The sequence below is a fragment of the Perissodus microlepis genome, chromosome 23, assembly GCF_051167445.1.
Source record: "Perissodus microlepis isolate ML-2025 ecotype Zambia chromosome 23, ASM5116744v1, whole genome shotgun sequence".
Taxonomy (NCBI): Eukaryota; Metazoa; Chordata; class Actinopteri; order Cichliformes; family Cichlidae; genus Perissodus; species Perissodus microlepis.
In genome coordinates, this window is record NC_140482.1 from 11,597,192 (window position 1) to 11,618,223 (window position 21,032).

The following is a 21,032-nucleotide window of genomic DNA, read 5'->3' on the forward strand; positions in this document are numbered from 1 at the left end:
TCAACTCAAATACTTGGTTCTAATTGAACAGAAATTTCTATGAACTTGTAAGAACTGTGTAGAACATGAATCAGTCTGTGTCAGATCCTGAATTTGAAATTTCCACTGAAGTCACGGGTAAGAGGAAAGTGGAACCAAGATCTAGGCCATTTGCTTTTTGAAGTTTGCAAAGACTGCTAAATTTTGCCAGTGGTAGTTCACTCTTTGCAACATAGTACGCTGTTTTAAACTGATTTTCAGGTTTATTTTTAGTATGTTATTTGCAATTGGTGTTTGTTCTGGGAAAGATATTGCAGACTGAGCAATAATGCATTTCTTGCATTTCTCAGGGGTTCTAATGGGGGCCTTTCTTAAAATGACTGGTCCCAGTAACAAAGGCGCTTGTCAACTCAGAAATCGAGGGAAAACCAACAACACACCCGGCAGAACATTATGTTATTTACACGGGTGCACATAAGTGGTCCGCATGTGCGCATTCGCTGTCAAAATAAAAGACGCGCACCAGATAAGTTGCTGCAACGCGCGTTTGCGTCCATATAAACGGCACTGTTTTTGTCCGCTAGAGTGGGATTTTTACGGCACATTCCACACCACATCTCTGTGCGTTCATCATTTGTTTGAAGCCAGCTCACCTCCTGCAACCACTTTTCCGAGAATACGCGCTTCTTTTGTGGTTCGGACTCCTTCTGACATTTCTTTGGAGGTGGAGGAAAACCAAAGTAATTGCTTAAGGAAGCTTACTTCTTCGACATCTTTAAGAGTTCTAAACAAATGTCTGTCCTCCTTCAGAAAATCCTATGTACGCAAACACGCGTTGCAACTTCTTATCTTGTGCGCGTTTTTTATTTTGACAGCGAATGCGCACCTGCGGACCACTTATGTGCACCCCTGGTTATATAGCTCGTCATATTGCAGCCACAGAAATTCTTTTGTCCATGAAACCATAAAGCTGCACTTTCTTTTTGCCTTATAGTCTGCTTTGTCATAACTTTTCCGTTTTGTGGTAAGCTTTTCTTTGGCTGTCACTTCTTCACCCTGGCTCAGCATAACTAAAATATATATCCTGCTGCTTTTACACACGCACTCACATAACGCTCAGCGATTCTCTGCGCGATCAACCTCTCATATGTTTAAGCTTGCTGCGGAAGATTTCACTTGTCATGTTTGCATAGTAAGCTAACGATTGATAAGACGATGTCAGAGGAATTGGTGCGCAAATTATCATCACTCACCAATCAGTGCTGTCGCTCTCTATACACAGTTCGCGCGATTGCAAAGTGAAAGCAAAAAACAAGCGCAAATTCGAACGCGATTTCAATATGTCACATATTGACAGTGGCTCACCGATGCCAATGACATAATTACCCAGCTACATTTCCGAAAGAATGCAAAAACATTGACATATATTTTTCCTTTCTACGATAGCCCGACGGGCAGGGCAGAGATAGATTTTGGTAGCCCGACTGGGAAAAATCGCTAGCCCCGGGACGTCGGGCTAGCGATTTTGCGAGCCCTGATTATTATTATTATATATATGTCATCAAACAGGAGCCACTCATCTGCGAGCTAGAATTTACCACCTAGATCACACCAGCGTACCTGCATATGAAGCAGTTGTATCTGCTTCATATGTTCAGACAGTTGTTGGCGTGAACACAGAAGCCACACCCACCTGCTGTTTAACCCTTTGTTTATGTTGAAGGACATGCTGTTTGAATGGGTGTGAATGCACTCTGAACCTTGTGAGGCGTGTGGTTTCTAACAGAAAGTCAGACAAAGTAATAGTTTCTTGCATTTTTCATTTTCTTTTTGGTCCAGTGCTTTTCTTCTTGTTGTTAGTTTGTTTCATGTATGAAATAAATAATTGGTGGGGACGAGGGGGAAGCTTGCTTAAATGGTTGAAGTAAAGTTTAGCACTGGTGTATAATCTGTGAAAAGCCGGATGAAAACAGTAAGTGACACAGGCAGACGGAGAATTAAGGAAAACTACTTTTGTAATGGCAGGAATGGCCGCAGCTTAAATGTACAGTGGAATTTTGTTTTCCTGAAGAAGGTGAGCTTGAAGGCCAAGGCTTCTACCTCTAAAAATGGAGGAACAGTAGCACAACCGTCATGTCGAGAATGTAAAGCAGTAATGATGCTGAAAACATACAGCCAATCCATTAAATGCTTTCTAAGAGGAGTATTTTAAATTGTCTTGAGTTGCTATCTAATGCAAAGAGCTGAAGAAAAGTGTTATATAATCACATATATATGAACTTGAGAGGATTCCTGCAGTTGCTTCTTGGCATTTAGTAGGCCAAGTTTAGCAACAGTGAACAGCAGCAGGGTCCATTTACATCTCTGGTAAAGTGAAGAGTTGTGCTAATGTACTCAAAGTGTGTATATTGACATTTCTGTGTGTGTGTGTGTGTGTGTGTGTGTGTGTGTGTGTGTGTGTGTGTGTGTGTGTGTGTGTCTCACGGTTCCAGTGGATGTCTGATAAAAGGTAAAAAAAAAAAAAGAAAGCTGTAAACTGAACAGGTGTTTTGGGCTTCTTCCGTAGGTGGAGAACTGGTGTCCTCGTCTGCCCTGGCGAGCCAAGACCCTGAATGAAGAAATGGACCAGAGAGGCCAGGTGAGAGAAAAACAGCACACATCTCCTGTTAACTGTAAACTGAAAACACAATGGACCGTTGAACTACTTCAGCTGCCCTTCGAGATGAACCTTTCAGAGGCTCTCACATCACGAGCTACTGCTCGGACAGGAGAGATAATAGTCTCCCCTCGCTACTAACCCCTCGTGTTGTTATAAAAATAGGCTTGTGTGGGAGTAACCAGTTGCAGTTGCTCACTATTAAAAAAAATCTACTTGGTTGGCCTATATCTATTAGGCACCGTTATGCCGGGCTTGTTCGGGTGTCGCATTACAACACAGATGCCATAGCTGTGGTCCATTTAACTGAATGGATTTCATGGATGCTTGTATGCGTGATGGCAAGTTTTATCATTAGCATTAATTTTCCTTACATGTTTAGACCTACTCCATTATGCTTCATTTATAGGATATTTCATTTTAAGAAATAAGGGGTTGCTGTATCTCAGGAGGTAGAGCAGGTCATCGGTTAAACAGAACGTTGGCGGTTTGATCGCTGGCTGCTCCAGCATGGTTGCCGAAGTACTCTCAGGCAAGTTACTGAACCAATACTGATGATCTGTTGCTTTTAGCTGACCTCATTGTGTCAGATGGGCTCTATTGAAATGAATGGCTAGTAAAATTAAGCACACATGTGGTCAAATGTATAAGTGTGATACATATGCAAAAAACAGGAAATTGGGAAGCAGGCAAATGCTTTTTTTTCTCTTCAGCACTATATATCAGTTGCTTAGCGTTAGCCGCAGAGCAGACAGTAATATACATTAAAATACTATGAACTGGTAGTCAGGTGAAAGTAAGTCTCATAACAATAAAAACTGTCCACCAATAGCTAACATTTTAAAATGTTTGCTTTTCAAGCTGCCTTTACAACCAATCAAAGTAAAATCGAGCCAGCGAATGAGCAAACGGGCTGAGCTGAACTGTAAACATACCTCGATAGCTTATGATAGCTTATGCTATCGAGGTATGTTTAGCCTCTAGAAGACGAAAGCCGGAGTGACGGAACCATGGGTCAAATCTGAAATAATGATCTTGCATCTGTGCCAATGCAGTAGCTCAGTCAAATCCCACTTACAGAGCTTGCTTGCTGGCTTGTACAAAGTCTACTGTATCTTCCCCCTGCCTTTTCCTCTGCTTTGGGTGAATCGATATTAAGCGCTCTTCATCCCCCTCTCTGGAAGCATCAACAGCACTGACCCATCAGTAGCGGGGACATGCCATTTGACAGGCTTTGGAGTTTTTAATTCAGGCACAGATTTTAATAGCTTCAGTCCGTGCAAGCGATTTCCTGTCGTGATGAGGAATGCTAATGCCTCGCTACAACTTTGTTTCAGCCACCTTAGCAGCTAGTAATGGCACTGTGGTTTCTCCTTAGCACTCTATCTTTCTCCCACTAGCGCCGCCTCACTCACAGCTTCACTTCTTTTCCTAAAAATTATATTCAGGTTTGTTTATATCGCACCTAATTATAACAACAGTCACCTGAAGGCACTTTATACTGGAAGGGAAAGACCCTTCAGCGTTCTGGAGAAAACCAGCACTTGGAGACAGTGGGAAGGAAAAACTGGCTTCTAACGGGAAGAAACTTCCTGCAGATCCAGGCTCAGGGAGGGGCAGCAATCTGCTGTAACTGGTTGAGGGTTAAGAGGGAAAAAGGAAAGAAAGACGAGAGCGGAGGGAGACGTGACAAAGCACATTACTCTGCTCAGCGTCATATTCAGATGAGACGGGGTGATATTTGAATGTGTTTACACTATTTCCCTTTCCGTGGCCGTCTGTGACCTCACGTTCATTTCCATCCTTCAGCTGGACTAGCAGTTAGTCAGCAGTCTCACAACAGAGGCAAGACTACTAACATGCAGATAGACGTTTCACAGCATGAGCCGCTTTGCTTCACAACCTTTTTATTAAACATTTAGTTGATGACGATGTCCCGTCTCTTGAAATCTGTGCCCCCAGAAAAAAAGTAGCAGTGATCCTGCTTTGTGCTTTTTATGTCTCTTCTGTGGGAATCATCAAACCCTGCACAGTTAAGCCTTCTTCCTCTTCTCCCTTTAGACATTTGTTTGTAACAGGGAGCACTTGGCGCTCCAAATCTTTCAGCACCTGATGTTCCCGTAACCATAACTACAGTATAGTGCTTTCTCAGTTCACTATATGTACTTATAACTCACTGTATAAGATATATATATATATATATTTTTTAAATAGGACAAATAGGGCACATTAAAGCCCAGATTCACCAGTCATTCATCCACCCCCCTATTCCGCAGACCAGCTCCACCTTTCTGTCTCCATCCGTTTAATCCATCTGCCGATCCAAGGAGATACAATGCGAGACTCAGTCACTTTGGATAAACCTTTTAATCGTAGCTACACAGTGCTGGGGTTGAGCTGGGATCTTGTATTAGTGGAGCTCACTCCAAGAAAACGAGCCTTTGGCAACTTGGAAGGCAATATTGCAAATTCTGAATTAGATTAGATAAAATTTTAAAGATTGCTTTGGGATTTTCTTGCAGCAGGAGAACCAAGCAGCCATGAAGAAACACAAGTGAAGCAGATAACAAAGTGAACATAATCACTGTTTTGATGAGAGATCTTAAAGAAGTAACTTGATGGTCATGTTTTCTGTGGACCTACACGCGCACGTTATCAGATTACAGTCGCTGTTTGCGCTTGCAATAGCACACTTGTGTCCACGTTTCCACGCAGGCGGAGATCCGGACCAGTTTCGAGGAGCTTTACCGGATGATGTCACAACGGGAGGAGTTCCGCTGGATGATGCTGAGGATCAAACGCATGGCCGAGCCGTGGGTCAGCGCCATCCGCTCGCTGGCTGCAAAGCAGAACCTGGGCAAGCGGCGGAAGAAGAAGGTGGGCATGACAGATGATGATGTAGTTCACCAGAGCTTTTGTCCACTCAGGTTTTGTTTTCAGGGACGAAAAGAAGCTGCTTGTTTTTTGTGCTACAGTTGTTTTGTAAAGAGTAACTGCAGGCTCCGACATAAATGTGTCACTTCCTCTCTGCCAGGAAAGGCCCTCTAGACAGCGTTCAGAGTAATGGATGAAAAGCTTTTGTGAGCTCAGTGTCCTGTTTGTGTATTATATGTAGAAGATGGAGGCACAATACCAAAGTATGCAGTGAAACTCCCAAGTTTAGTCAGCTAAAAGGGAAGACTGGTGCTTTTCAGAAAAATATTCTAGCTGAATAAGTGAAATGCTAATATTTATCTACCTAAAACTCAGCAGGATGCAGCTTTTTTTTTTAGCTTTCAACCAGCCAGTTGAAATGAATGCACCACCTTTATGTATACCAATACCAATATACACCCAAACACACTTTGACACACTTGTAGACCGCCTCACTTCTGCTCAGAGAAGAGCTGATGCTGGGAAAGGACTGACACAGATATTCCATTGTGTCCCAAGCTAGAAGCTGCTCCCAGCTCTGAATAACTGCACACTTCCCTTGGCCCTTCTGAATAATTCACATCGTGCTCCCTTGATATCGTGGTGCTGAAGTGAGGCAGCGTCCCCTTCATGTGAAACTCAGAGTACAAGAAACAAGAAATCTCACGATCTTACCCGGCCATTGCTTTTTTCCACCCACTTTGTTGAATCTGTTCAGTCTCTAATGAAACAAAGAACGGTTTCTCATGATAATTTCAGCTTCTGATTTGTTCAGGAATTCATCTGTACATGTGAGTCCTTCACAAGTGTGTTTGTGGGACGCTGTCAGCAGTGAAAAATGTGTTGGTCACTTCAAACAAAGCCTTCTATTACTTTCAGCTCCCACTGTGGAACACTATGTTCCCGCTCGGCAGCTGAAAACCATCCTGTGCGTTCATGTTTTACTTAGGTTGTGTGTGTTTTCTCAGCATGTGACACTGCTCACCTGTCAGCATAGGAAAAACTAGAACTGCTTTTACAGCAAAACCTCTTATTATAATGAGCACTGTAAACATTTTGCACTCTTAATAGTCTAACCAGTTATTTTAGATAGGAAAACACTCTTCTTGTGGGCTACGGTGGCTCAAAACAGTCAAAAACAAGAAAGAAAGAAATGGCTCAGTCACCACTGTCTTTCATAAACTGTATGATCGCCCTTTTATCCCACATTCGCAAATATTAAAAAGTATTCTCATCTTCTAAATGAAAAGCTGTGCTACATTAGTTCCTGCACTTACTTTTTATTTTCCTATTTTCTCCTCCGTCAGATCCTGGTCCATCTTGGTCTGCTGACCAAGGAGTCAGGCTTCAAGATTGCAGAAAATGCTTTCAGTGGGGGCCCACTGGGGGAGCTGGTCCAGTGGAGTGACCTCATAACCACATTGTACCTGCTGGGCCACAACATTCGCATCTCTGCTTCCCTCAATGAGCTCAAAGAGTAAGATTATTATTATTAAACTGTCTATTTAAGGTGGACTGATGTTAAGAACACTTGTGTGGAGGATGATCGTTCATAAATAATTGAGTAAGAGGCAGCTATATGGGTATAATTCTCTGTATAGTCAAACCAACACCTTTAACATTAGTATTAATCTTATTTACAAAGTGTAAACTTATTTAAAACTCCTGTAGTAGCTCACCTTATGAACTGTCAGCAGTCTGACTAAACAAAGTTGTTTGTCTTTTTCTATTATAATGATGATGATGATGATAAGACAAAATTTCCAAACCAAATCACAATCCTTAATCCTGAGTTTGACAGATTCCTTTCTCTGTTGTATGCGTGCTTGGCTTTGATCAATGGCTTGCCTAGTAAAATTAAATGCAGTGGCTGCCTGCTGACTAGTTTGACATGTGGATCAATTTGCTGAATCAGAGTTGTTGTTTTTCTTTTTTCTACAGGATCATGCGAAAGGTTATGGGAAACAAATCCAGCTGCCCCACCCAGGGCGATAAAGTGGTAGAGCTTATATACATCGACATCGTGGGTCTGACCCAGTTTAAGAAGACTCTGGGGCCTTCCTGGGTCCACTACCAGTAAGTATATTTGTATTTTACATTTGAAGGCCATTAAACTTCATTTTCTACATCACCTTGTGTTGACTGTCAGCTTTCTACATGAACGTAAACACTGTGGGATTTGGATCTAGGATTTACATCCATATGGCTCGTTCCATCCTTGGCTACAAAGGCCGAAGTGCTTTGCACCACCATGTCGCAAACATGCTTTTTAATCCAGTAAAGTTGGGCCTTTTAACCAACCTCAAGTGGACATTAGAGGAACTGCAGCAGTTTTGGGCACTTCCAAGTTAGAGGTTGCCTTTTGGCGTACACCTAGGCAGATTGATAAGCTTGGAGGTGCCAGAAGGAAGAAGATTATTTCCTTTTAAAATGTCTTGACTTGCTAAGCTCCAGAAGTTTAGAAGCTGCTAGCTTGCTAGCTTCCTGAGTAGTGTTTTCCAGTAATGCATTATAATTTGTAAAAAAATCATTCCAGAGTATACATATGTGTTATATGTTGTGAATGGTAAGACTATTTCAAACACGACTAGAAACCTTGGAGAAAAACATGTATTACAGTAAAATATTTAGTTTACAAATTTAAAAGCTGCTAGCTTACTACCTTGCTAGCTTGTGTCCTTAAATAATATATTGTGATTTCTAAAAATCATTCATAAGTAGGGATGGGTATCGTTTAGGTTTTATCCGATACCGGTGCCAAACCGGTACTTTTGAAACGGTGCCGGTGCTTAAACGGTGCTCGAAGCGGTGCTCGAAGCGGTGCTTAAAGAATGGAGAAGACAAACTTTGTCCAAAAACCTCTTATGTTTTTATTTTTAGCAGTCTCTTTTTTTCTGCAAAATGATAACCAAGTTTGCCTTTTCTGTTGATACAACATGAAGGGAGTATCTGCCATCAAACAAGAAGACAGCCGCATGTAACTACGACGGTGTTTGCTAGTTCATCTTACATGCATTAATTTAATAACGTGATTAGCCTACTAAACGTAAATTACACACGAACAACATTAAACTACTCGCCCAGAAAAGAACGGCTGCTGCTGCCATCATCATCCGTCATCATTTCTGCTACACCGACAGGGCTAGGGGCCAGGACTCTCCTCTTCAGGTTCTTGGGGGATGTTGCTAACTCGGGTCCGATAACAGGCAACCCACCCACAGTAGATGTGCTCGGTGTGAGGTCTTGCAGCAAGCTATCAAATACGGTGCATTTCTCGGCTTTTAAAAAAACGCTATGCGTCAGCAGGTGTTTCATCAGATTCGAGGTGTTACCTCCTTTGCACAGTATCACCTTAAAGCACTTTTTGTTTGCATCTTTTGCTGTGAAGTACAGCCAGACTTTTGACCGCTTCACCTTGGGGATTTTTAATCTGTAGCTCTGCTCTAAAAGAACGTACGTACCTGGGCCCGCCTACTAGCCTTGGAAAGGTAAAATGATTGGCTAGAATCCAAAGTGTATGACATCTCAAGAAAAAAAGCACCGAAATAAAGCACCGAAATGTGCGCTTCTTTTCGGTCTGCTTACTACCGTTTATGTCAGAACCGGTGCAATTATGGCACCGAATATCGGTACCCATCCTTCATAAGTAGAGATGTGTGATGTATATATTGTGAATGTTAAGACCACTTCAAACATGATTAGAAATCTTAGAGAAAAATGTCTGATGTATTACAGTTAAATATTTACTTTCAGAAGTTTAAAAGTTGCTAGCTTGCTAACTTATATTATATTATGATTTCTAACAATCATCCCAAAGTAAGACATAAAACAGCATGCTTTTGTGTTGGCTCAGCGGGCTTAATATTAATGAGAAAATAAAATCGGTCACATTAAACAGCTAGATTTCATATCATTTACTTTGTTATAGCTATCAGTTAAATATCATGTATAGCTATCGAGGGCTTTCATATCATTTCTCTTTCCTCATGTAAAAATCTGGACACCACTGCTGCCAAGTGTGGCTGCCAGCAGCTTCCCTCACGTAGGCACATGTCGCTGGGTCGAGGTTTGTCTGGCACTTGTTGTGACAAAGAGTCTATTTTCTGCTCATACATTGCCACAATTTCCCAAAAGGCCCAAGGAGCGTCTGTTGTTCATGATGTTGTGACCAATTCTATTCTGTCTCCCCAACTGCTCCACTGAGGACTGTAGATTAGGCCTTCCCGGTTTGTTTTGAAAAAGAGCCACCTGTCAGCGCCGACTGACAGGAAAAAAGAAGGAACAATAACTCTGGGGCAGTAATAGCTCTGTCGGTTCCTCCTGCTTGTCACCAGGTTTTGTTTGTGTGAGACTGAACACTTTAACCTGCATCCGCTCACTTTATGCCCTGAGGAAATTGGCTTAGCCTCAGGTATAATGTAAGGTCCAGATGCTGTTATTGGTGTTAATTCTCCCACCATTATTGAACAGTTATGTCAAAGCGCTTTGTGTCACTGTAAACTTCATATGCACTTTTGTGAAAGAAGACCTGGAGTGCAGGCTGAAAAGTTATTTTCCACTAAGTGTAACCTTAGAGTCTAGGAAATAATATCTCTTTCTTTTAAGGCCTGAGAATCCCACAATCCCTTTTATTTTCTTTATATTCATACAGGGAGGTACCCGATGTACAGAAGAAGCCAGATTTGTTTGTTTGTTTTTTTCATTTAAGACCCCAAATTCTTAAAAGCAATAAACTCTAATAATAACACATATTTTTTTTGTGTGATGGGACAAAGCAAACAAGTCTGTCCAAGCTGTTTGTGATTGCTGTTTTGTTATTCCTGCCATCAGTCGTTATGTTTCATACTACTCTGTAATGGAAATACTCAAAGTTGTTATTTTCTTGGTAAAAACTAGAACAGGTGTTTGCCTATCGTTCAATTTAATTTAATACTTTCATCGCCTTGCTTAATCAGACACGCTTCCAGGGATCTAGTGGTTAACACGTTCGCTCCAGGTCACTGGTTTAGTTCCAGCTAGAGACATGGTTTCTCACTGGGGTTGTGTCACGAAGGGAGTCCAGCTTAAATCTCTGACAAATTAGACATGCAGAGCCACCTGCTGTAGTGAGCCCTGTGGCGAGGGAGCAGCCTGTTTATTCAAGCACAATATCTAATTCAATTTCATTTATAATGCAGCAAAGCACAACAATAGTCGCTTCAAGGCACTTTATGTTGTAAGGTAAATACCCTTCAATAATAAAGAGAAAACCACAGCGATCAGACTACCTGCTGTTAGCAAGCAGCTGGCAACAGTGCGAAGGAAAAACTCCCGTTTAACAGGAAGAAACAGCAGTCATCTGCCACAACTGGTTGGGGTCGAGGTGAAAGAGATGGGACAAAAGACTCAAGTCTTGATCCAAGTATTTCCTGTTTCTTCCTTTGTTCAATTTATTTTGCCTTTTCTATTGTTTTGACAACTTTTTTGTTTTTTGTAGGCAAGTTTGTTTTTTTGTGACTCATGCTGTTGTTTACCTTCTCTACTGTGTCAGTGCCGAGGTATGACTTGCAAGTCCTTAAAGAGAAACATGTAGGTAATAGACGTTGACATTTTTGGCGTGCCATCGTAGCATTGTTCACACACAGCCTACAGCACTGCCCAGAATTCGTGGTATCTGTGGAAACATCTAGTCTTTAAATCGAGACTTAAAGATTAACAGGTTTTTTACGTTTACTTCAGTTAACATTTGAAATGTAGACCTTACTGACTCAAACTAACTCAACTTTGTGTTGAGTGAGACAATAAAGGCCGAGTCTAACAAAATATACCTTACAAGAAATTACCAAGACTGGCTGCAGGTCATAATCTTATCTCAGGACTGGGTTGCTAATGTTATCCTAATCTGATAACACTGTGTAACATCCAGGGACACAATCATAGACTGGGCGACAGCGTTGCATTTTGGTTTTTCTATCCTAATATCATTTTATAATGCTGTGTGTACAGCTTCAACGCAGGTAGCTAAATTAAACTAAAATCAAACTAGTTGTCTTTCTTCTTACTAGGTCAGTTTGTAGCTTGTTTAGCATGTCAGAAATGTTATAGCAATTACTTTATGGCCTAATATTTACTGGATACAGTGAACTAAAGGATGAACTGAGCCTATGTTATTATAAAGGAACATTAATGGTTCACAAGGAGCCAGTGGGACCCCAAAATAATAACAATTAGATGCTGTTAAGAGTGTTACAATTTTCACGTTTTTATTAGACAAATCATTAACTCATATCTCTGTTTATCATTCAGCTCTTGTGTTTAGCTTCAGGCATGTGCAGACCTGTAACAGACCGTCAGATAGATCAGCTGAAGACCAAATGTTTCACTGACTGTGTTTATTGGATGTGTTTGTGTCGCATCTGAGATAACCATGATATGAGAGAAAACTGACATTTACTATAGCGAGCATCATAATTTATTTATTTGGCTGGTGTTTATGGGGAAACCGGACTCATACTGTAAAAAACAAAAACAATAATACCCCAGCTTGATTGAAATAAAGCAGCGAGTATCACCAAGTACATACTTCTTCAGCTAAACAGCCTCATCTCCTGCCACATTATGACGCCCACAACTCACGGGCCTTGCTACAGCCATGTTTACACCGTTTTACAGCTCCAGCAGCACTATCCCATCTGTTAAGGGTATATCTACCAGGGACGGATGAGGGTTGTTTTCCTCTGGCGTGACTGGAGATGGCATGTGGGCATGTTGTTGTTCTGCTTTCATTTTAAAGTTTCCTCTTGGCGAATCTGTTTCCAACCTCCCCACTCTCCCAGGGTGTTTCACAGTTCACACAGCCAGCTGCACAGCGTCTGGGTGGGCGGAGAGGCAATCAGTGACTGAATCAAAGTCTGTGTGTGTGTGTGTGTGTGGTTGTGTGTCTTCCATATATGCACCTGGCTTCTTGTTATCATAGCGATTAATGCTGAGTTTTGTACCATGACCAAAAAGTGAAAGTCACTTAACTTTAGTTACCTCTGAGAAAATCCACAAGAACATAGCAGTCTAAAGAAGAAGGGGGGTTTAGTCAGTGGGGACAAGATTAGCTGCTTGATATTAATTTTTATGTTGTTCAGTGATTTTTTTATGCCTAACTAATGAAAAATGAACCCAAATAATAGAGGTGGAAATACCCCACAATTAGGGCTGCCACGATTAGTCGACTAGTCACGATTACGTCGACTATCAAAATCGTCGACGACTGATTTAATAGTCGACGCGTCATTTGAAGCTTTGTAAGATCACAAAAGACGCAGGAATAAGTAGTAGGATTTAAGAGTGTAATAACGGACTGAAACAGAAGATGGCAGCACTGCATGTACAAGGATGCCAGCTGCCGTTAAACCCCGAAGAAGAAGAAGTAGCTCTGTCCCAGAATTCATAGCGCGGCCCGGCGCAGCCCAGCTCATTTTCTAACAATGGCGGCAGCTAGTTAGTTTTAATATTACTCTTATTATTCTTTCTGGGTCACAAAATAAACGTTTAACATATTTTCAGGCGAGAATGTAACTGCGTAAACCTCAAATATCTGCTCAATTTATCAAGACACCACATACTTTCAAAAGTGCTCCGACGTTTTCGGAGACGTCTGTTACCCACTAGCTCGATAGCTAGCCGGGGGCAAGACTCACTAGAGCCGGTGAGCACACCGGACTTCCGGCAAATCGTTTTCAAACCCACCGCCGTCTTTCGCTACTCAGGTTAAACATGATATATAAGTCACTTAGATAACTTCAAAATGTTATTGTTTGGCTTTTTTTTTTTAGTATTTTATTTGTTCCTGAGTAAATCGGTTTGGCTGAGATTAAAGTTATAGTTTTTACACAGCTGAATAAATGTCAAGCAGACAACTGATTATCAGAAGTGTGAGATGCTCGAGAATATACTCCGGTGTCCCGTTATATTTTAGATAGCAAGGAGTTTATTAAACTTCACCGAAACAAACTGCAAATTTCATTAAAATTTAATAAACTATCATCTTGTCTTTATTTTTAGTTAGCACATACCTTAAACACTTAAAGCTATAAGCTAATGATAGTTATATAAGAGCAGATGCATGCTGGTGCAATAAGCTGTACGTTTTACGTCCAATGGATGCATGATCTGATTAGTTGACTAATCACAAAAATAATCGGTGACTAGTCGACTATCAAAATAATCATTTGTGGCAGCCCTACCCACAATGCAATGTTACTATAATTTTTAACATTTTGCATTATTGTCAGTATTGCGGTAACTGCGGTAACACCAGTTTGTTGCAGGGCTAACACAGATACCACTCGCACTCACATTCACACCTATGGGCAATTTAGAAATACCAATTAACCTAACCCCAGTAACTCTGTGTCTTTGGACTGTGTGAGGAAGCTAGAGTACCCAAAGAGAACACACATGGACACGGGGAGAACCGTGCTGCCCTAATATAAAGTTAAGTTCTCAGTTAAGTTTTTTTCCTGCAAAATTGTCTGGCATACCAACACTGTCACTAAATGTGACATAAGCGTTCCTATAAGACGGAGTCTGTCTGCTTTCAATCTGCCATTGAATTGCGATTAGATGCAACATGTTTCTGATAATATAACAATTAACTGTGATACATCATTAACAATCACATATCTGTTGCTGTCTGCATAGACAGAAATTCACATTTAACTCAGATTTACATGGCTATTACAATTACATCTGGACTGATAGTTACATGTTGGAATTATGTCTGCATTCATAAAAAAAACGTCTCTGGAGCGATTGCAGAAAGGTTGTTTCCTTTCAGGCAACCTGTGAAATCGCAATTAAAAGTGGCGAAAGTGTGCAATGCTATCAAGCTCTGGGCAACCATGTAGTCACCACAAGTTACAATCAGTCATAGAATGTGAAAAAATTCAATACAGTCAGCATGTAGCCACCAGTTTTTTTTTTTAATGCTTTTGTTTTTGTTTGTTCATTTTTGTTGATACGAGGAAGCTGCTGTCCTATTTTTACTCGCGTGGTTGACCCGTTAGCTTTCTCTGAATTAGCACGCAGCTTTGTCAAGCTGAGTGTGTCCAATATGTTTATGTTTAGCTCTAAAAAAAGAAATAAATAAATGACATGGCATTTGCTGAAATGCCAACTCGGGCTTAAAAACCAATGAATAACATCACATTGGCCACATGCATCTTTTCTATACAGTCTGTAACATTGACTCGATTTAGCCTCTGGGACCAATGATCGCTGTTTTGGAAACTTCTGTGTAGCTACCCGATATTGAAATAATGTGTACATGATATCTAAACCAACACTTCTTCTTTCATGTAACAGGCATTGTTTATAATGAGAACACTGAAGCAAATACATTTAAAAGAAGGTAATAAAAGCAGTGAGCCCTCCTCTTATGCTTTCCACACAGACTGTTTACTTGCATGCAGGTGAAGTTTGCTGAGTCGTGACTCACACTACAACTGGAAACCAGAAAGCTTCTAGGGCCAAAACTGTTTCTTTCCTACAGATTCTCCATATTTATATGCAGATATCTGTTTGTGGAGATTAGCGAATGCACAGCACGGAGTTAAAGGTCAGGAAGTGCTTTACAATTCCCTCCCCTGGTTTTTGGTCTAATTAATCCCACACTGTGACCTTTAAGTCAGCCATGATGTTCCCTCACAGCCACACCTTCAGAACAAACCTCAGTATCATAGTCTGAGGATTTATATTTGTGATTTCATGTTCTTACGTGGATGATGTGTCTCAAGCGCTGACATGACAAAGACTGTTTTTAGCTTTTTAAAGCTCCAAATTTAAATATAGTGTCATTCAAAAGCTAACACAAAAACTTCAGCATTTATTTCTTGAGCTAAACACTACTATTAGTAAAGCCTTCTGTTTCTTCAGTAAGGTGGCTTAAATGGAAAGATTAGGAGTTCAAATGTTGACAAATTTTGAATCATGCTCTTTCTCAGTAGAGTAGCTTAACATGTCCCCTTTCAAATAAATAATTATGAGCTTGTTTCTGTGTGCTTCACTAAAAACAATGGGCAGGAACACAAATTGGTGATTTTAATTGCGTGCACTGTGCTGTTAGTGTACTGTTCTCTGGAAGATCAAGGGTGGATTTATGTGATTGATATTGTTTAATGTTACACAACGTGTATGCATGCATACATCTGTGCATCTGACCGTCATTAAAACTTGTGTGTTTTTGTTTTGTTTATCCACAGGTGCATGTTGCGGGTGCTGGATTCATTTGGGACTGAGCCAGAGTTCAACCACGCTCACTATGCCCAGTCCAAGGGCCACAAGACGCCCTGGGGGAAGTGGAACCTCAACCCGCAGCAGTTCAACACCATGTTTCGTAAGTCGGCAGATTTAGGACTAGTAAGCTGTAGCCATTTGATTGAATGCAGGATTTATAAAATAGTTAATGTAATGAAACCCATCATCTATGAGCCAGCAGGATAATCCTGTGCATCCAAGAATGTTAGTGTTTGAGAATAACACTGGTCTTCTTTACACTAAGACATGAAAGATTTCATCACCTCTCCAAGTGACCCACACTGCTGTTTAAATAAAGTCAAGCTGCCGTACGAGGCCGCTTGCAACATAAATCAGTTTAACTGCTCAGCACTCCGGGCTATCATCTGTGTCTACAGGTCAGTTAGATGTTGAAGTTTCTGTAAAAAGAAGAGGCATAAAACACGCTCTGAGCATCCAGGACAGTGCGAGTTAATGGAATCTCATCAAGCAGATTAGTAAGTAAGAGGTCAGGCACTCAGCTCTCCATTTTGCTGTGATTATGAATGTAGGACGTAGTGTGTGGATGCTATGGGTGTGTGTGTGTGTGTGTGGGCGCATTGCTCCTGCTGTGGGATCACTGTGTAACTGGAATCAGCCGCATTTGTTGAGACAGATGAGCGGCGGCAGCACAGCAGACCCGACAGCATTAGCTGGGCAGGAAAGGGAGCCAGCATCCCCGGAGTACTGACCTTTTCCCCATAGCTAAGAGAAAGTGAAATGTTACCCCTACAAATCCTCCGTTTGCGAGGTGAGGCCCGGAGCTATCCAGAATGCCACTGCACCTGAATAGCTCATTGTGCACTGAATAGGGTATGTCTTTCTCATAAAACACTGGAGCCTTTGCACAAAATCCAGTCGAGAGTCACTGGGTTAGATGATATCGCTGGTGAAACAAGTGCACAGCAGTTGGGCTGAGTGTTAAAACCACAGAATGGCCTCACTTCCAGACATGAGAGACAAGAACAACTCCCCCCCCCCCCCCCCCCCCCCCCGTATTGTGCTGCGTTACACCGGCCTTCAGGCTGAAGTCTGCTGTTTGAAACTTTGAACATTTAATATTTTCACATTATGCACACATTGTTTTTGCATATGGAGCTGCTGTTGCTCATCGCGTTGCTTTAGCTTTACAGTTAGTGGCGTCGTCAGCTTCACATCGTGAGTTTCTCAGCGTACCTTTGGGTTATTATTTTTAGTTTATTTCTTTAAACCTTGAATTAAAATGAAGAAAGGTACAGTTCTAAAAGGTCTTATAGTTGCCCACATTTTCCTGTCGATATTAATTTCAGTTTTCCTGCATCAAAAGAAAGTAATGTAGGCTTAATACTAACTTATAAAAGCCAAAAAATTGCGACCTCATTTTGACTTTTTCATTGTCTTAAAATGCTCTCTAAGAAGTACTGATTTTCACATTTTCACTGCTAAACATAATCTGTAACCACGGTGATTCAGATTAGCTCTTCAGAGTGTGAACACAGCTTCATAGCCCAACAGTCAGAACTCCTCTGAAATGGATTACTCGCATTTCTTGCTGTATCAAACTGTTTTTCCGTGTCACATATTGAAGGGAGATGTAACAGCGGAGTAATTGAGTTCGGCTCGATAATTTATGCTAGATTCGGATTGGTTCATTTATAAGGATAAATCATTGGCTGGGGGGGGATTGGGAGTGTGTGGCCTGTGGTCAATAAGACAAGACAAGACCAAATGACCTCATTAATCTATTTCAGAGTTGGGAAAGCAGAGAGAGTTTTCTAGTGTACAAATTGTATTCATATAGACTGTGTCATTAATAATCGGAAGATCTGAAGATTTGACAGAATAATTATGTAGATCCATGCAGCGCAAAAGAGTGACATTTGATTTGATTTCACTTTGTCAGGGAAAACTTGTGAAATTTGTCTCGCATCCCAGGATGTGCACCGTCTCACATGAATAACAAAAACACAACAGCTGCTGTGTTCAGCTAGCCAGGTAGCGGAGCAGCCTGTTATTAAAGAATAGAGAAAAAAGATGGAGGATGAAGAAATGAGATGAGCTGCGTTTGCTGTTTGGAAGTCTTTAGGTTTTAAAAAGACAGAGAGATGGGGAGGTTTTTTGTTGCAACAGGGAGCCAAGTGAGGTGGTGATCCAGTGTTACGCAACGCCAACAGGTGTGTGTGTCGTCGTCGTCTTCCCCCCCCCCCCCCCCCCCCCCCCCCCCCCGACGTATTCCCAGCTCTGCAGTGGAAAATGTAAGCCAAAAGGAGTGTCATGTTTAAGTGCAGTGAGAGGAAAAAGTGGCAATACAACTTATCTGAATTCATGTTTGCAGGATTAGTAAGTGTCTTTCACGTGTAATTTATTCATAGATTCATCAGCTTAGAAATCCACATTTTTGTAAGTTACATAGGCCTGAAGTGACTGCAGATAGATTGAGTATAGCCAGGTTTTAGATCTCTTTTTTTCTGGGCTTAAATCACTTAACATTGCTGACGCTACTGGGGATTTTATTAATTGGTTAAACATTGCAAGGATAAGTAATTTGCATTGCTAAGCACATTTCTTGTTCTTGCTTAACAAAGCAAAAAGAAAGCCTTCAGATGCAGCGAGGTTCATCTATTCCTGTGTTGTGGTGATCCCTCAGATTTGCATTCACTATAATAGGTTCTTATCCACCATATGTTCATGCCCAGTTTCCTTTGTGTTGCTCTGCTACCGAATGTTTAATCCTTCATGGAAATCATGATTAATACTGGTCAGAGGTCAAATGTAGCAGATGACAGCATTTATCTCTGAACCTCTGCCAACTACGTAATTGACCCTGATGTCTGCTTGGCCGGGAGTGCCCTGAGAGCTTTGATTGATAATGGCGCTGCCACACATGTTGTCTTAAGTATTTCTTTTAATCTATTGTTTGCTCTCTGACTTTCCCTCTCAGCACGCCTACTTTACATGGCATCAAAAGTACAAGAGCATCTGTTTACAACAATGAAACGAGAGCCCTCGGTCAAACCAGCGCACCTGCTTTTCCTGTCAGTCAGTATCAGAAGGGAGGATTATCCGGGGTTAGCTGATTGGCTCATTGGCTAACAACTTGTCAATCACAAGCCGTTAGCTGATGACGTGCAGTTTATCAGTCAAAGCCACTCCTTGCTCATTACATTCATTTTCAAAATACCAAGCTGGTGAGAGGAAAAACTCTCAGCTTCATAACTGGACTCCTCTAATCAGCGGTTAGGCCACAGTGGCTGTGCAGTAAATGAATCAAATCGTCCTGTTTGTGAGGGGAAGCACATCAGAAAATAAATATTAGTAGTGTGATTGTCTGGGCCTGCTTAGCTGTTTTACCACCTAGACCACTTACAATGTGTCCGGCCTTCAGTTCACCGTCTGAAAATTTAAGAGCACTTGGGTTACGCAGGACGATGATGTGAAACACACCAGGCATCCACATCTGAATTGCCCAAAAAACACCAAAATGGAGGTTTTAAAGTGGACTAATCAAAGCCTGGACTTGGCACGACCTTAAACAGGCAAGTCATGCTAAATTAAAACAATTCTGCAAATAAGATGTGAAAGACTCATCACCAATTATCATAAAAACACTTGATTGCAGTTCTTGCTACCAAGGGTGTCACAACCTGTTATTAGGGTTAGGGGACAATTACTTTTCCACACAGGGCCAGGTAGATTTGGACAATTTTTTCCCTAATTAATGAAAAAATCATTTAAAAACAGCATGATCTGAATTACTCAGGTTATCTTTGTGTAAAATTTTAATTTGTTTGGTAAAATAAAACGATAAGAAACCAGGAAGAGGGCTAAATACTTTATCACACCACGTCTCTATGTCAAAATAGATTTGGATAGAACAGAATAGAATAGCCCTTTATTGTCATTGGACATGTACAACGAAATTTGCATGACTTTGAAATGTTTGTAACTGACAAGAAAATGTAATTCTTGAAAAGTAGAATCCGTGTGCCTGTTTCTGTTTAGCAATCCTCGCAGTGAAGGGGACACTGAGGGTGTTATTTTGATGTAATTCAGCGCCTCACACTGTGTTCTTACCCTGCTTCATTTGAAACCTTTACAGATGCTCATTTAGATTGATTGTAGTGGATTTCTATAATATCAGTGGAGAAGCCTCAGACAATATAGGAATGCTGCCGAGAAACGCAAATATGGCTATTTCATTCTGTTCTGCCTATACTGTAAGTGGTTGGTAGTTAAAGAACACCTAACTAAGAAGCAGACATTTACTTTCCAGACCTGCTGTATCAATTTATACTAATGGTTTCCTAATGTTATCCTTCCATTCAATTACACTAAATAGAATATGCTGAGAAAGAAAGGCTGTTAGGGACCCTTTCAGTTTTCCTCATTGAATTCAAAAAGATCAAAACTCTGCTCGAGATTTAAAATCTCAAACTTGCAGATGTAGCTTGTTTATTTTCCCCCTTCAGGGCCATTCAGAGATGCTGTAAGACCCTGAAGTCTTTGATGTAGGTTTTTCAAAGCGTCTGAGATTTAAGCGCTGATGTTGCGTTTTTGCAGTTCTGTCTGCCCAGCAGAATAAAAGTTTCTTGTTGGGCCAACACTAATCACATAATCCCTAGTTTATAATTTGGGATTACATTTGTCTGATATTTTTTTGTGCAGGAGCCATTGTACGATGACAAATAGTCAGGATTTACTGAGATCTTATTGCTTCTTTAGGCAATAAATATCCCAGAAAGATATCTTGCTCTTCAGAGTCCTATATTGACTGCTAATCTAACAGAGTAAGTCTAGGCTTCCTTTGAAAGCAAATTTGCTCCCTCACCTCTGGCGCTCAGAGCAAGTGCTTCTCCGACAGCGCTGTCCTCCCAGGCTGTTTGTTAGCTAATAGCGAATGATGCTGTGGCAAGTTGAGTGACATTTTGAGTAGCGGCCCTTGTGGGACAAGAAGCATCTGTTACCAAGTGCATCAAGAAGGCTGAACACTAATTAATAGCCTGTCCTGTTTACACAGTTAGTTTGATGGAAGAGTGTTAGTTCAGTCTCCTCCAAGTTCTCAGAACACCTCCGCCTCTTTGGCATTAGAAAACCATCATAGTCTCTTGTTATCATCTGAGTGGGCATCTTTTTGGATCTGACTATGTAAAAATACATTATATTAAAATACGTATTTAAATATAATGTTAAATATAAGATT

General features: G+C 41.0%; 1 protein-coding gene across 2 annotated transcripts in view; it reads left to right on the forward strand.

Annotated features, from left to right (window-relative positions):
* Positions 1-21,032, forward strand: part of mgat5 (alpha-1,6-mannosylglycoprotein 6-beta-N-acetylglucosaminyltransferase) — a 111,701-nt gene that overhangs the window by 51,759 nt on the left and 38,910 nt on the right. For both annotated transcript variants that reach the window (XM_084921602.1, XM_084921603.1), the window contains exons 6-10: positions 2,546-2,617; positions 5,351-5,512; positions 6,856-7,025; positions 7,490-7,624; positions 15,781-15,914. In XM_084921602.1, the coding sequence (XP_084777728.1) occupies positions 2,546-2,617; positions 5,351-5,512; positions 6,856-7,025; positions 7,490-7,624; positions 15,781-15,914 (673 nt within the window). The remainder of the gene's footprint in view (positions 1-2,545; positions 2,618-5,350; positions 5,513-6,855; positions 7,026-7,489; positions 7,625-15,780; positions 15,915-21,032) is intronic.